This window comes from Erythrolamprus reginae, unplaced genomic scaffold (genome assembly GCF_031021105.1).
Source record: "Erythrolamprus reginae isolate rEryReg1 unplaced genomic scaffold, rEryReg1.hap1 H_43, whole genome shotgun sequence".
Classification (NCBI taxonomy): Eukaryota; Metazoa; Chordata; class Lepidosauria; order Squamata; family Dipsadidae; genus Erythrolamprus; species Erythrolamprus reginae.
This window is the reverse complement of record NW_027248499.1, coordinates 142,698-157,052: the sequence shown is the minus strand read 5'-3', so window position 1 is coordinate 157,052 and position 14,355 is coordinate 142,698. Positions and strand designations below refer to the sequence as shown.

General features: G+C 45.8%; 1 protein-coding gene across 1 annotated transcript in view; it reads right to left on the bottom strand.

Annotated features, from left to right (window-relative positions):
* LOC139155673 (ryanodine receptor 1-like) overlaps nt 1-14,355 on the bottom strand; it is a 141,681-nt gene that overhangs the window by 19,251 nt on the left and 108,075 nt on the right. Inside the window, exons 81-86 of the mRNA XM_070730915.1 lie at nt 14,269-14,342; nt 7,171-7,251; nt 6,562-6,650; nt 5,804-5,932; nt 4,917-5,021; nt 652-733 (exon numbers count right to left, since the gene is read on the bottom strand). Of these exons, the coding sequence (XP_070587016.1) occupies nt 652-733; nt 4,917-5,021; nt 5,804-5,932; nt 6,562-6,650; nt 7,171-7,251; nt 14,269-14,342 (560 nt within the window). The remainder of the gene's footprint in view (nt 1-651; nt 734-4,916; nt 5,022-5,803; nt 5,933-6,561; nt 6,651-7,170; nt 7,252-14,268; nt 14,343-14,355) is intronic.

The following is a 14,355-nucleotide window of genomic DNA, read 5'->3' as shown; positions in this document are numbered from 1 at the left end:
TGTTGAAATTCAGTTACTGTGGATTTACCAACCACGTCTGCTGGGAGTTTGTTCCAAGCATCTACTACTCTTTCAGTCAAATAATATTTTCTCATGTTGCCTTTGATCTTTCCCCCAACTAACCTCAGATTGTGTCCCCTTGTTCTTGGGTTCACTTTCCTATTAAAAACACTTCCCTCCTGGACCTTATTTAACCCTTTAACATATTTAAATGTTTCGATCATGTCCCCCCTTATTAATAATTATTATTATTGGAACAGTCGGCCTGATTCAAGGCCTGATCCAGAACAATATCTAGCCTTAGCCTTCAAGTATTTGGCCAGAGAGACCCAGTCAGAGTCCAGCTGGAGATTCAACTCAATTCAATTTATTAGATTTCTATGCCGCCCTTCTCCGAAGACTCGAATGCTAGAAACGGAGCCTAAGATCTTATATGGTGGGTGGTTCTGCCCTTTAGAAGCCAACATAGTTAGCACCATTATACAGACTTGCCCGCTTTTTATTCTTTTTTAAACGTTTTTGTAATTTTTTAGATGTATATGTTTGCATTGTTTGCTGTGTTTATATATATGTAAATAAAATTAATTCCCCCCCAAAATAGAAGCCAAGACGGAGGCCGGAGAGTCCTCCAGAAGGTCGCCAGGGCATCACCTTCCAGCAGCGAAAGCAGCATCACCACCATGTCCTTTTGAAGGTCCAGCAGCTCCTTCAGAAGCCCAATCTGGCTGGAATCCTGGAAGAACAAGCAGGGGTCAGATACAGAAGGCGATCAAATGGGACGTCTTTCTCCGGTGGGGACTTGAGGCCTCTTTTGAGAGACCCCTCCCCAAGGGATCTCCTGGGCCTTTCCCCCCCTGACAGTCCTTCACCCATCAGTGTTCTAATCTTCATCCACCCACCAGTTGGCTTCTGGCCAGACAGGTCATCCAATGCAAAAACCTTCAATTGATGTGTAGAAGGAGGCTTGTATAAATCCATGAGTAAAAAAGAGGGATTTACACAACCTGGGCTGCGGTCCCGTAACACATGGACACTAAGTCTACAGCAGTGCTTCTCAACCTGGGGGTTTGGGACCCCTTAGGGCAGGGGCAGGCAAAGTTGGCTCTTCTATGACTTGTGGACTTCAATTCCCAGAATTCCTGAGCCAATCATGCTAGCTCGGGAATTCTGGGAGTTGAAGTCCACATGTCCTACAAGAGCCAACTTTGCCTACCCTTGCCCTAGGGGGGTCGAAAGACCGTTGCCCAGGGGTCGCCTAAGTCCATGGGGGAAAACACAAATTTCCCCTGGCGTTACGAACTAAAGCTTCTATTCTGGCGCCTCGGAACATATTTTTACAATCCGACCAATCAGGCGTTTACAGTGGGGGAGTCCCGCTGACCTTCCTGCCAATCAGCTTCAAGCTCTGTGGGGAGAATTGGTGCTAGACATGGTTGAGGGTCACCACAACACGAGGAAGTGTATTAAGGGAAGTGCATTAGAAAGATTGTGAACCACTTGTCTAGAAAGACATTTGGGATGGAAGTCAGTTTGGATCGCTGTTCCTTAATTGTGGCAACTTGAAGATGCATGGACTACACCTCCCAGAATTCCCCAGCAATGCTGGCTGGGGGATTCTGGGAGATGAAGTCCACCGAATCTTAGAAGTTAAAAAACATTGGATTAAATTGATCCAACCTGACCACTTATGGTCCCCAACCAGACGACCTTCCAAGGTCTCTTTTCCAAAGCCTCCCCATTCTCCTTGGAGGAGGTCAACCAGGGAGTAACCCCAAACACCTACACAGAGTGAATTTCTCCCTCCAAAGAGGTGGCAGCTTCCTTACCTCAGGGTAAGATTCACTCCGAAAATGCTCCTCACGGGCAGCGCAACAAAGAGATAGTTTGGTGAGGGAAAGAGGTAATTCTGGGAAGAGTTCTTCTCGCCGTAATTGTCCCGATGCCTACTCCCACCCTTGAAGCTGGGATGGTTCTCCAAGCTCTGGCAATGACTTAGAGAAGTGATGGCGAACCTTTTTCCCCCTTCGGGTGCCGAAAGAGCGTGCATTTGCGCACTATCGCCCATACGTGACTGCCCACAATGCCTGGGGAGGTTAAAAACTGCTTCCCCTGCACCCCGGAGGCTGGAAACGGCCTGTTTCCCAACTTCTGGTGGCCCAGTAGGCTCGTGTTTCGCCCTCCGCAGGCTCCAAAGGCTTTGCCGGAGCCAGAGGGTAAAAATGCCCTCCACATCCTCCCCCGGTGGCTCCCTGGAAGCCAAAAACACCCTCCCAGGGCCTCTGCACAAGCCAAAAATCAGCTGGCTGGGCACACACATATACATTGGAGCTGAGCTAGGGCAACGGCTCGCGTGCCAGCAGATATGATTTCATGTGCCGCTTGTGACACCCATGCCATAGGTTCGCCATCACTGACTTAGAGGAACCTTCTTCAGTCGGACTTGTCCTCAACTGGCCTCCTTAGGCTTCCCAACAGTGGCCCCCATTGCCATGGCAACCAAGCCCGTCCATCCACCTTGTTGTGGGTTTTGTCCTCTTCTCCTCCGTCCTTCCACCCAATGCCTCCCTCCCGCTCGCCCGCCAGTGTTATTACCAAATGAGCCTGGATGAGAAAAATGAGCCAGCAAGGCCAAGCAATGGTCAAGCACAGAGCCTTCAACCGCCTCCCGGTAGACGGAGGAGATAGTAAAAGCAGAAAGGACACAGCAGGAAGGGAAAGACGGATGAGAAGAAGCAGCCACTGCAAAATGGAACCAGGTCACACATGCTATTCCTCCACGTTCAAGTAAACCGAGTAGGAGGCGTTTGGCAGTTTGATGGGAGATGTAACTGGTTAAGTCAGGATTGAACTGTGGGGTCCGTGAAATGGCCTTTTGGGGGGAGGCAGTAAGCTCAGCCAGCTGGCCTGGGGTCCTGATGGAGGGGGGTGCATGTCATTCTGGGAGTGGCTAACGGATAACCCCCCACTTTGTCCCCATATGCAGTAGGTTCCCTTCCTCTCTATTAAGGAGCGTGATTCACTCTCTCGGCTACTCTCGGCTATTTCTGTTGTGTCCACTAAACTTCACACTGGGCCCATAACCAAGATTAAGGAGTGTGCAAAGTGATCTATGAGTGGTCAAGGATACACGTACACAGAGGAAACATGGCGGTCTAGCAGCTATCCAGCTGAGAGCCCAGAGATACGAGCAATACTTCAGTAATACAATCAAGATACATTAAGTGTATAAAATATTATTTACTTTGGCAAATATATTAGTCAAGAACAATCCTAATCATACACAGTTAAACCAGTCAATAACTCTCAATATAAGCATTACTTGTCCAGCTTACAAATGCACAAACCATCATTTGAATACACAGTTCTTACTACAGCATAGTCATATAGACACAACAGAAATAGCAGAGAATAGCAGAAAGGAGCCGCGAGAGGGAATCACGCTTCTGGCTCCCTCTTGTGGCAATCTGTAACACTAGCACTTAAAGCAATAGTGTTCTAATACATGGAAGCATGCATTGTCGGTTGATTTTATATATTACCAAACCCAACTAGTTAGGTACGTCGTATTAACACTCTGCAACTTGGTCAGTGTAATTTAAGCTGAATGTTACACGGAACATCTCTACGGGTCATTTTACCTGGCATTTTTATTGAATGATTATTAAGGCACCTAGAAGGAACACCATGTAAGCTTAGTCAATCCATTGGTCCGGCCCATTGAAAGGAAAGGGAGAGCAAAGGATGGAGGGGAGGGGGGTGAGGATGGAAGGGAAGCATGGGAACTGAGAGGATCAGCCAAAGGGGTGGGATGGAGGGACGCAGACCACAGAGAAGGTTCTTACGCCATTTCGGAGCGCTGGGGGTTGGGTCGTCTGTTACACATTGGAAAAAAAGATATTATTTAGAAGGGTTTTCTTTAGAGATATTTATTTTATTTATTTGGCTAGGTTTTGGCTCCTGCTATTATGGTCAGCCTGCCCTCAAAACACCTCTGGGAAGGTGGGAGCCACCATTCCAAGCTCAAAAGACTTTAATTTGCAATGGTGCCAATAAAGGGGAATATTTGTAGCCCAGGGTTGAAATGAAGGGTCCTTGAAGCTCTCTGAGCTTGGTTGTTTTCTTGTAGAAATTTCATTACCCAACTAGATAACACCATCAGTGCTAGAAGAAAGTGGGTTTGCTCTTATTTTTATATACTAGTGGTTTGCCCTTGTCAGAGTTGGTGGGAATAGCCTTGGAAGCTTTTTGGTTGGGTGGTTTAATGTTAGGTTGTTTGCTGGTTCCTTCACTGGGATCTTATTTACTTCTTGAAGGTTGGTCTGATGTTAATCTTGGAGTTCATCTATGCTCATGTGGGTGCTGATTGCTGGATGGGTCAGTTTTGGTCCACCAAAGAGCCTCCAAGACCATTCCAAGCAATACCGACAGGGCAAGCCAAAACTGAGTACAGTAGTACCTCTAGATACGAGCTGCTCCACATGCGAGTATTCCAAGTTACGAGCCACGATGCGAGCAAAATTTCTGTTCGACAACCGAGCTCAAATTCGGGATACGAACCGAGCTTCCACTAGGTGGCGCAAGAATCCTTGCTTCTGGTTATCTCGGCGCGAAAAACAAAGTCTAAAGGCATTCGTTCGAGATGCGAGTTGATCGACTTACGAGCTCGGGTCTGGAACGAATTAAACTCGGATGTCGAGGTACCACTGTACAAATCTTTTCTTGCTAGATAAGTAGTCAACAACCGGAGATCAGAGCTACAGGTTTGGAGGGAAAAGATATTGGCGGCTAGCGGGAAAATCTATTTTTGGATTTAAAGGGTTTGATTTCTCAGTGTTCCTTTCTTAGGCGGGGTGGTCTCCTCTAGAGCTCAAACCAAGCAGCCCTTCTGCCTCCCCCTCTCTAGATTTTCTCTTTACCTGTGCCAGTTTCATCATCATATGAGCAAAGACGTGGAGGAAACCGATGACTGCGTCCCACAGCCTGCTGTGCGCTAAACTCTGCTGGTTCCCAGTGCAAGGCCCCTGAGAAGACATAACAGTAACAATAACAATGCTGCACGAATCCCAGCGACCGGTTAGGTCCCACAGAGTGGGTCTTCTTCGGGTCCCGTCAACTAAACAATGCCGCTTGGCGGGACCTGGGGAAGAGCCTTCTCTGTGGTGGCCCTGGCCCTCTGGAACCAACTCCCCCCCGAGATTAGAATTGCCCCCACCCTCCTTGCCTTTCGTAAGCTCCTTAAAACCCACCTCTGCCACCAGGCATGGGGGAATTGAGATCCTCTTTCCCCCTGGGCCTTTACAATTTCATGTGTGGTATGTCTGTATGTATGTTTGGTTTTTTATATTAATGGGTTTTTTTAATCATTTTTAGTATTTATTGGATTATTATTGTACATTGTTTTATTACTGTTGTTAGCCGCCCCGAGTCTCTGGAGAGGGGCGGCATACAAATCCAATCAATCAATCAATCAATCAATAAATAAAACAATTGTGGTACGTTTTTAAATGTTCAGCTGACTGAGTTTAATGTTTAATAAATAAAAGTTGATAATCATCCCTGGCGTGGCCCATTTCATATTAATCATGTGCAGAAAGATCCAGGTGAGTTAGACCAACCCTAAATGAGAAAGGTTTTGCCCTTGAGCTGAACTTGCAAGGTTGAGAAACATAAACTCATTGTTTCATTATTGTAGGTTCACGTCCTCTGGGGGGGTGGGATATTGAGGGAAGCCCAGGGCCGAGGTGCAACACCTTTTGGAGAAGGGTGTTCTCCAGATGGAACTTCCCCATCTCCCAAGGCCTACCTGGATGTATTCGGTGAGGCTGTTGAAGATCTGCTTGGCTACGGCCATCGCTTTGGAGAAGTTGCGTTTGCCCTGATCGTCAATCACGTCCTTGCCGGAATAATACCAGTAAAAGTCACTGATGGACTCCTGGATATTTGGAAGAGGAGGAAGAGAACATGAGAGAACATCCTGTGAAGGTCCAACACCCACAGGCGAATTCTCCTAACCATTGCTGTGGATGTAGCAGTTATTCCGGGATAACAGAGTCGGAAGGGACCGTGGAAGTAATCTAGTGTTTCCCAATCTTGGAGACTTGAAGATATCTGGACTTCAACTCCCAGAATTCCCCAGCCAGCATTCGCTTCTTTAAAATATGCTAATCTTAACATTACAGGACCACTTGCAAGGATAATACCGGATAGTGGCATAATAATACAGACTTTCCTGCATTAATCAGGAATTTAATAAGAATACAGTTGCTATTTTAGATGCCAAAAATGTCCTTTATCTCAGTTTCTAAAGATTTATTATCATGTTACTAGTCAGTGATGGTGGGCTACCAAAATTTTTACTACCACACTGTGGCCGTGGCTTATGCATTTTGTTTCAACATCTTTCAGTGCTCTGGGGTGGGGCTCCAAATTTTGCTACCGGAACTGCGTTCCTGACCGTTCCCGTAGGAGCCCATCACTGCCCCTAGTCCTTCTTTTTACTAAAGGAGCAGAAATTGTGCTTGTTCCCTTTCACACCTTTACCTGGGAGGTCTCCGCTCTCACCTGAAGCCGCAGAAGATAGTCGACGGTGCAGATGATGATGTTGATGGTGGTGGTGTTGCCAGTCTGGGTCCGCAGATAATTCTGGAAGTCTGCAAGGGAAGGCGATGGGTGAGAATTCAACCTTGGCCCCAAAACCAAATAACCTGGGTCCAACTCATCACAAATAACAGTCATGTTTTTGTTGGGGTTAACAGCCTCCCCAATCCCCGACTAAACAATGTCGCTTGGCGGGACCCAGGGGAAGAGCCTTCTCTGTGGCAGCCTTCTGGAGGCAAGCTGTTCCACTGGTTAATTGTTCTAACTGTCAGGAAATTTCTCCTTAGTTCTAAGTTGCTTCTCTCCTTGTTTAGTTTCCACCCATTGCTTCTTGTTCTACCCTCAGGTGTTTTGGAGAATAGGTTGACTCCTTCTTCTTTGGGGCAACCCCTGAGATACTGGAACACTGCTATCCTGTCTCCCCTGGTCCTTCTTTTCATTAAACTAGCCATGCCCAGTTCTTGCGACCGTTCTTCATATGTTTTAGCCTCCAGTCTCCTAATCATTTTTGTCGGTCTTCTCTGCACTCTTTCTAGAGTCTCAACATCCTTTTTGCACCGTGGCGAAACTTACCATTGTTGTGTCCTTCACAAAGGAGTTGCAGGAACCGGAAGAGGTCCTGGGTGAACAGGTCGTCAGCCATCACCTTCTCTCCTAGAGCAGGGAACGGGTGGAGGGAAAAGACAGAACTGGCTAACATTAGCAGGCGCAACATAGCAAGGAGGAGCGGAGAGAAGGAATGGGGATAAGCTGAGGGTCGGCAGAGAGTGATGCAGTTAGTAGAAACTGGGATTTTCCCAGTGCCGGGCACAAGCTAGTTCGGGGCAAGGCAACCCACAAGGCAAAACCACAGCTGCACACTGGGTGAAAATTGCAACCCTGCAGGACTCACTGAGGCTGAATTCTCCTGCAAATTTAAATATATATATGACACATACAGATAGAATTGTCGGCTATCAATAAAATTTACTGCCTTGGAAATGGCCCTGGGTTGGGCCGAGAGGCAAATAAGGAGCTGTGATGTTCCTTCAATACACCAGAGTGATTTGACACAAAAAATATGTAACCCTTCCCTGGTGCAGAGCTGAAGGGATTGGATACTGTAGCCTAGAGGATAATTCTCTGCCTTACAAGGAAAAGGTTGCAGGTTCACGTCCCAGTGGGTATGGTTAGCTGATGAGGCCAAAATAAGGCCGAAATAGATTGGTGGTTTTCTTGCAGAGGTTTCATGACCCTGTTAGTACTATGTACATAACAGTTTGGGTTTGGCAATATATAAACAAGCGTACAATGAATGCTTGTATGCATTGAAGCGCTATAGCTTTAAGAGTTAGTACTGGAGGTTGCCACAAGAGAGAGCCAGAAGTGTGATTCTCTCTCTCTCTGTTATTTCTGTTTGGTATTGCGGACTCATTGTGACTGCTGTAGTAAGAACTGTGTGTTCGATGATAGTTTATGTATTTGTAAACTGTACAAGTAAGGCTTGTAGTATTGTTAAGATATTGAGAGTTATTGACTGATTTGACTGTGTATGACTGGACTGTTTAACTTGACTATGATATTTGCAAAAGTAACCAAGGGATAAAATAATGTGCTGGCTAAGGACGCTAGCCAGATGAATACCTGGTAACCAGATTCTTTTCCCTAATTTCCTCTCCAAAAACTAAGATGTGTCTTATACTCCGGGGCGTCTTATACTCCAAAAAATACGGTAATTCAGAGAATGGGACTGGGTCTCGGGGAACCGAGCCGTAGTGAGGGTTGCAGTGGTTGACTCGGGGGAGTAGTAGAATCTGGGTTTTCATGCATCTGGTTAGTGGACGGCTTGATGCCATTGTGTAGGAAGGCAGGAAGGTGCACAAAATTATCTTGAAGGAAACCAACATCTGTGACATTCCAGCCACAGCTCGATGTCAACAGATCGGCCGAACGTTTCCATCGCTCCTGATGGAATTTCAACCTTGGGAAGGGAGGAACGAGTGGCGTTAACGATGGGAGAGCAGAGAGGAGGGCGGGAGAACCCCGTTCAGTTCGGATTAACCACAGTCGAAGCGCTTCTTCTGCTCACTTGCCATTCTGTCGGGCGCCCGAAGACAGTCTTTACCGTCTCATTCTGGGGGGACGGCCCTTTTTGCGGCTAGTGGGAAACGGGATCGGAGTGTGACGCACAACACGGGGAGGGTTGGCTTGGGACGAAGAAAACGCAAGCGGATGAAATCCAGCACGACAAGACAGCGGTGGGAGAGGGATAGAGATCAATAACGAACCAGGAAGAAAGCAAGAATTAAGATACCCAGGACCCAGCCCTGGCCCGTGACGGTTAATAAAATTAGTGGTAGGAGATGGTCCATCATCCGTTCTGTGGCCTTGGTCATTAATGAAAGTATGAATCCAACTTTGCGTGAAGAGGGCAAGGACTTGCAGTCTGCCCGCCTTCCCCATTCATGTGAAGGCATTTTCTTCCTTCGGTGGGATTCATATGACCCAACTGAGATCAATGACCAAACCCTTTTCCACTGTGGCTGACGTTGCCTTCTCTGCTTCCGGGGTCATCCTTCCCTGCGAGAACCGCCATCTTCCCTTCAAAACTGGGCACAGGTAGTCCTCGATGTACAACCGACATGGCTTAGGACCAGATTATTGCCTCATGTATCCCAGCGGCCGGCCAGAGTCGGTCTTCTCCAGGTCCCGTAGCCAAGCAATGTTGCCCAGTGGGGCCTAGGGGAAGGGCCTTCTCTGTGGCGGCTCCGGACCTTTGGAACCAACTCCCCCAACAGATCCGCACTGCCTCTACCCTCCCGGCCTTTCAAGAACACACCTCTGCTAGGAGGCTTGGTAGGCCATTAAGCGTTGACGCTCTGTTCCAGCCAAATAGTACGTCTGTGATAAGATGAATATTGGCTGAATGGTTTTAAAAATTTGCGTTTTTAGATGAGTTTCAAATGTTTGGATTTCCAAATGTAGCTTTTAGGATCGGATTTTATTATTATTGTCTATTTTGTATTCTTTTTTTTAATGCTGTAAGCCGCCCGGCGTCCCCTGCAGAAATCCAAATAATAATAATAATAATAATAAGCAATCTTGTTATTCCTTTCGTTTACTAGCTATACAAAATAATTAAAAAAATGTTGTCTAGCAATTAAGTTTGGACAATTTATGACAGGTAATAGGAGTGAAATTAATAAGATTAAGATTTAGGTAACGATGAAATAATATAGCAATGTAAAACTGATTTTTTTAAAAGCTGTCACAATAATGTCAACCAGTAGGTTGGCAAATGTGCAAATTATTGAGTGTTTAAGACTTGATATATAACTGTAGTCATGAATGATGATATCTATCTGTCTGTGTAAGTTGTGTTCGGTTTTTGTCTTTGCCTTTGTTTATTTTATGGTATTTGTTTTGTTTCTTAATGTAAATAATTAATAAAGATTATTTTTAAGAAATAAATAACTGAATAAACCACAACAAAGATTGATCATGAGGCCACTGGGGATGCTGTGTGAAAAACCGTCACGAGTCAAACTTTTTTCCGGGTTCTGTTGTGACTTTGATCACAACACTTGCAAATGGTTGTAAGTCGAGGATTACCTGTGCAGGTTATAGATGGAAGCTGGGCTGAGGGTGTAGAAGAGAGAAGGACAATGGCTACTCCAAGTGACCTCGTGAAGAATGACTTTATCTGAAGCCAGTTCGAATCAGAAAAAAAAACCCTCCAGGGGATTCAAAAACCCAATCGAATAAAATCGGAGAAAGCGAAGGAGCTAAGCAGGACAACATAGTTACGACACTTTAGAAAGACAGGACAGCAAGGAGGCTACAACCTGAAGAACACAAATACTCAAACCCTGGAGAGTCCATGTTGTCGCTCTTCCAAAGCAGGCCTCTTATTTTTAATTTTTAACAAAACCCTAAAATACTTGGGGTGCAATGATCAATGCATTGCATTAATTTTTATTTATTTGTTTGTTTTGTCAAGTACTTATTGGTGGCATGCAAAGATATAATATTTATATACAGGATACTAGTAAGAGAGAAACATTAGGGCAGGGGACGGAAGGCACGCTGGTGCACTTATGCACGCCCCTTACTGACCTCTTAGGAATCAGGAGAGGTCAACAGTGGACAGTGTAAGGGAAAAGGTTTGGGGGTTAGGTGATGGTACTATAGAGTCAGGTAGGGAGTTCCACTCATCAACTACTTGGTTACTAAAGTCGTATTTCCTGCAGTCGAGTTTAGAGCGGTTTACATTAAGTTTGTATCTGTTGCGTGCTTGTGTGTTATTGTGGTTGAAGCTGAAGTAGTCGTTGATAGGAAGGATGTTGTAGCAGATGATTTTATGGGCTGTGCTTGGATAATTTAAACTGAATTAAATTGGAATTATTATTTTTTAATCCAGGCCTCATTATTTCTTTTAGGGTCCTACCTGAAAACACTGCACATTTCTGTCTAAAAGCACAAAACCCAGGAGGTTTACGAAGACAAGGGGTTAATGTGATGTATAGATATGACAATCGTGCCAAGGTGAGTTACTGCAATAAATAACATAATGGGGTTGTTATAAGATTACTATAGCAGAAGAACGTTTGATACAGACGAGAGAGAGAGAAAGAAAGATTATATTAAATATTAGAACCAGCACTATTATGAGAGCTTCTTAAAAATAGGCTAATCTAATATTAGAGGACCACTGCATAGTGGTATAATAATACAGACTTTCCTGCATTAATCAGGAATTTAATAAGAATACAGTTGCAATTTTAGATGCCAAAAATGTCCTTTATCTCAATGTCTAAAGATTTATTATAATGTTACTCCTGCCAATTGCCAAGTGTCCAAATATTGATCACATCATTGGTAAGATTCTGCAACGCTCGTTAAGTTTAAAGACTGTCAATAATTCATTTTCCCCCCAAAGCTGTTATAAACCCAGTCACAAAAATCAAGGGATACCTCTATATGCACAACATTCCTTAAGTGAAGGACAAAGTTTACCTATGAGATCGATGCCAAGAAAGCGTAGTAAATATACTATGCTTTTACTCTGCAGCTTTTCTACTTGCTTAACCCACCGGTACCTATCTCACAAATACACAGACACACAGCTTTTCAAAACACAAAACACCCAGCTACACAGGTACAGAAGACATAGGATTCAACAGCTAGTTGTTACAACGACGCCGTACTGTTACAAAGCACTTACACCACCAACACAGCCGCACATTTATGCAACTTGCACTTGCATCCTCCTTGGTCACCAGTCTAGGCTGGGACAACGCTGCTGTGAACAAAATGGCAGGAGGACGCAGGCATGGAGGGCAACAAGGTGTGCTACACCGAAGACTTCTGAAAACAGGACAAAGAAGAAAAGGATAGGTGGGTGGGTGGGGAAGAATTGAGGTCTGCACCAGAAGTAGTCAGGGGCATCCCTAGACACTGTGCAGAACGCCAACATGAATTTTGAGGGGAAAGCTAGAATGTGATACTGGGGGGAAATTGGTCAACTCTATGCACCCAATAGAGTTCAGGACACTTTCCTGCCCCCTCTGAAAACTGATCAGAACCCCCTCCAACAGGTCAGGGTTGACATGGATGTAATGGGTTGCGCGTTTATTCAACCAGGTTCTGGCTGATCATGATGCCTTCACCCAAAGTTGAGAAGAACTCAAATGTCTTCCATGGCGGGGAAGCAATTCCATCATGAATGTTGGGACTCCAATTGAGTCTCTTTCCCAGAAAACACCAGGTGTTTCTCCAAGCTAGGACTTGAAACCTATCTTGGTCTTCCAAGCTGACCGTCAAGAACTGTCCACTTCTTGGGGCTTGAATGAGAAAACTAGCCACCCTGTGTCCATAAAACATGGCCCAGTTTCCAAAGAACAGACCAACTTAGCTGGTCAACCCAACTGCAACTGTGAAGCACAGCCGGCTCAACCGTGGGTTGATCTATCTACCATGATCCTTAACTGGACCACAGATTACAAAATCTCCTTCGCTTGAGATTCCAGGTGTAGATTCTCAATTGAGATCATTCGGAGATTTGACCACCGCTATCAAGTCCGATCTGAAGACTGTAGAATTGGAACCGTCTAGAACAGCGGTTCTCAATCTTTCTAATGCCACAACCCTGTAATACAGATCCTCGTGTTTTGGTGACCCCCAACCATAAGTCTAGCGCCAATTCTCCCAACAGAGCTTTAAGCTGATTGGCAGGAGGGTCAGAGGGACATCCCCACTATAAACGCCTGATTGGTCGGATTGTAAGCGTATGTTCCAAGGCACCAGAATAGAAGCTGTAGTTCCTAACACCAGGGAAAATTTGTCTTTTCCCAGGGTTTTAGGCGACCCCTGTGAAACAGCCATTCGACCCCCCAAAGGTGTCCCGAGCCCCAAGTTGAGAACCATTGGTCTAGAACCTCCAGACACTAAGAACATGTGACTCAACGCCACCCAACCATTCCTGACATACAGCTGAGCAAACACCATCAAAGTTTTTTCTAAGGATCCCTGCCGTGACATTCATCTTGACCATTGTCTAGTACAGGGGTCCCCAAACTCGGCAACTTTAAGACTTGTGGGTTTCAACTCCCAGAATTCTCCAGTCTGAAGCTTCCCTACATTTTCTGCCCCCCAGTCTGTTAGATACATTAATTAAATTCCTCCGGGGTTCTAAGGTCCTGAGTTCTAAACGAGGGTTGGGAGGAAATGGGAGGAAGGGGTTCCGATCAGTTTGTTTTTGGGGGGTTTTTTTTGCTTTAGCCTTCAATTTCTCAGGTTAGAAAGGGCAACTAAAATGAAAAAAATAAAAGAAGCCGAGAAACCGACCATCAAAGAAAAACGCAATTTCACATCCCCCCAAAAAGCCAAAAGAGATTATTTACCATTTTCACGACTGATGACTGAGGGGTGGGCAGTGGTGACACCAGGAGAGGGGGAGCGGGAAGGGAGAGAAGGAGGAAGGAGGAGAGAAAGGGGGGTGAGTGCCGGAAGGAAAAAAAGACCCATTTATAAATCAGAGAGAAAGGGGGGGGGAGCAAAATAAAACCGATTAAAATGCCATGAAGGTGGAACAAAGAACGGATGAGACCAGAGAGCCTGGAGTGGAGGAAGGCGGATTTGGGGGCGGAGGGGAAATCCATTATTGGTTTTAGAAATCTCAATTAATTCACGCCTTGTGAGAAGGAAGCAGTGAACACAAAGAGGGGGATGCAGAGGACCGGGGACGGGTTTGGAGGGAGAGGAGGGAGAGGATGAACACTTGGGAAAGGAGCCAGTGTCCATCTTGAGAGAGAGAGAGAGGAAAAAACCCAACTCTTTTGCATCCTTCCTCGGAGATGCAACCTCTGACCCCTTCTACAAAAGAACCCTGAGCCTGCTCCACATCCAAACTGGAAAAATGTCTGGGGAAACATTTTTCCAGCAAACGTAAACTGGGAGATATTGTCCCCACATGCAAAGCTTCCTGGGCCTCCCCTGCTGGATTTTTTGGGCCCTTGGGGCCTTCTCCCCAAAAATCCAGTGGCCGGACTCAACCTTGGCGGTCTCAGGAGGAGGGGGTAGGATGCTGCCTCCGGCCTGTCTCGGGAGGTAGGAGATGTGAGAAAACCAAAATGAGTTGGTTCGTTCACGGTCGGTTTGCTGGGGAGCCTCAACCGGAGCAGAAAGACTTACTCGTTCCTTCTTCTGTTACCATCCCAAGTCCTTCGGCCTTGTTTTGCCTCTCAAAGGCATTGAGGTCCAGCACGCTGTGGATGAAGG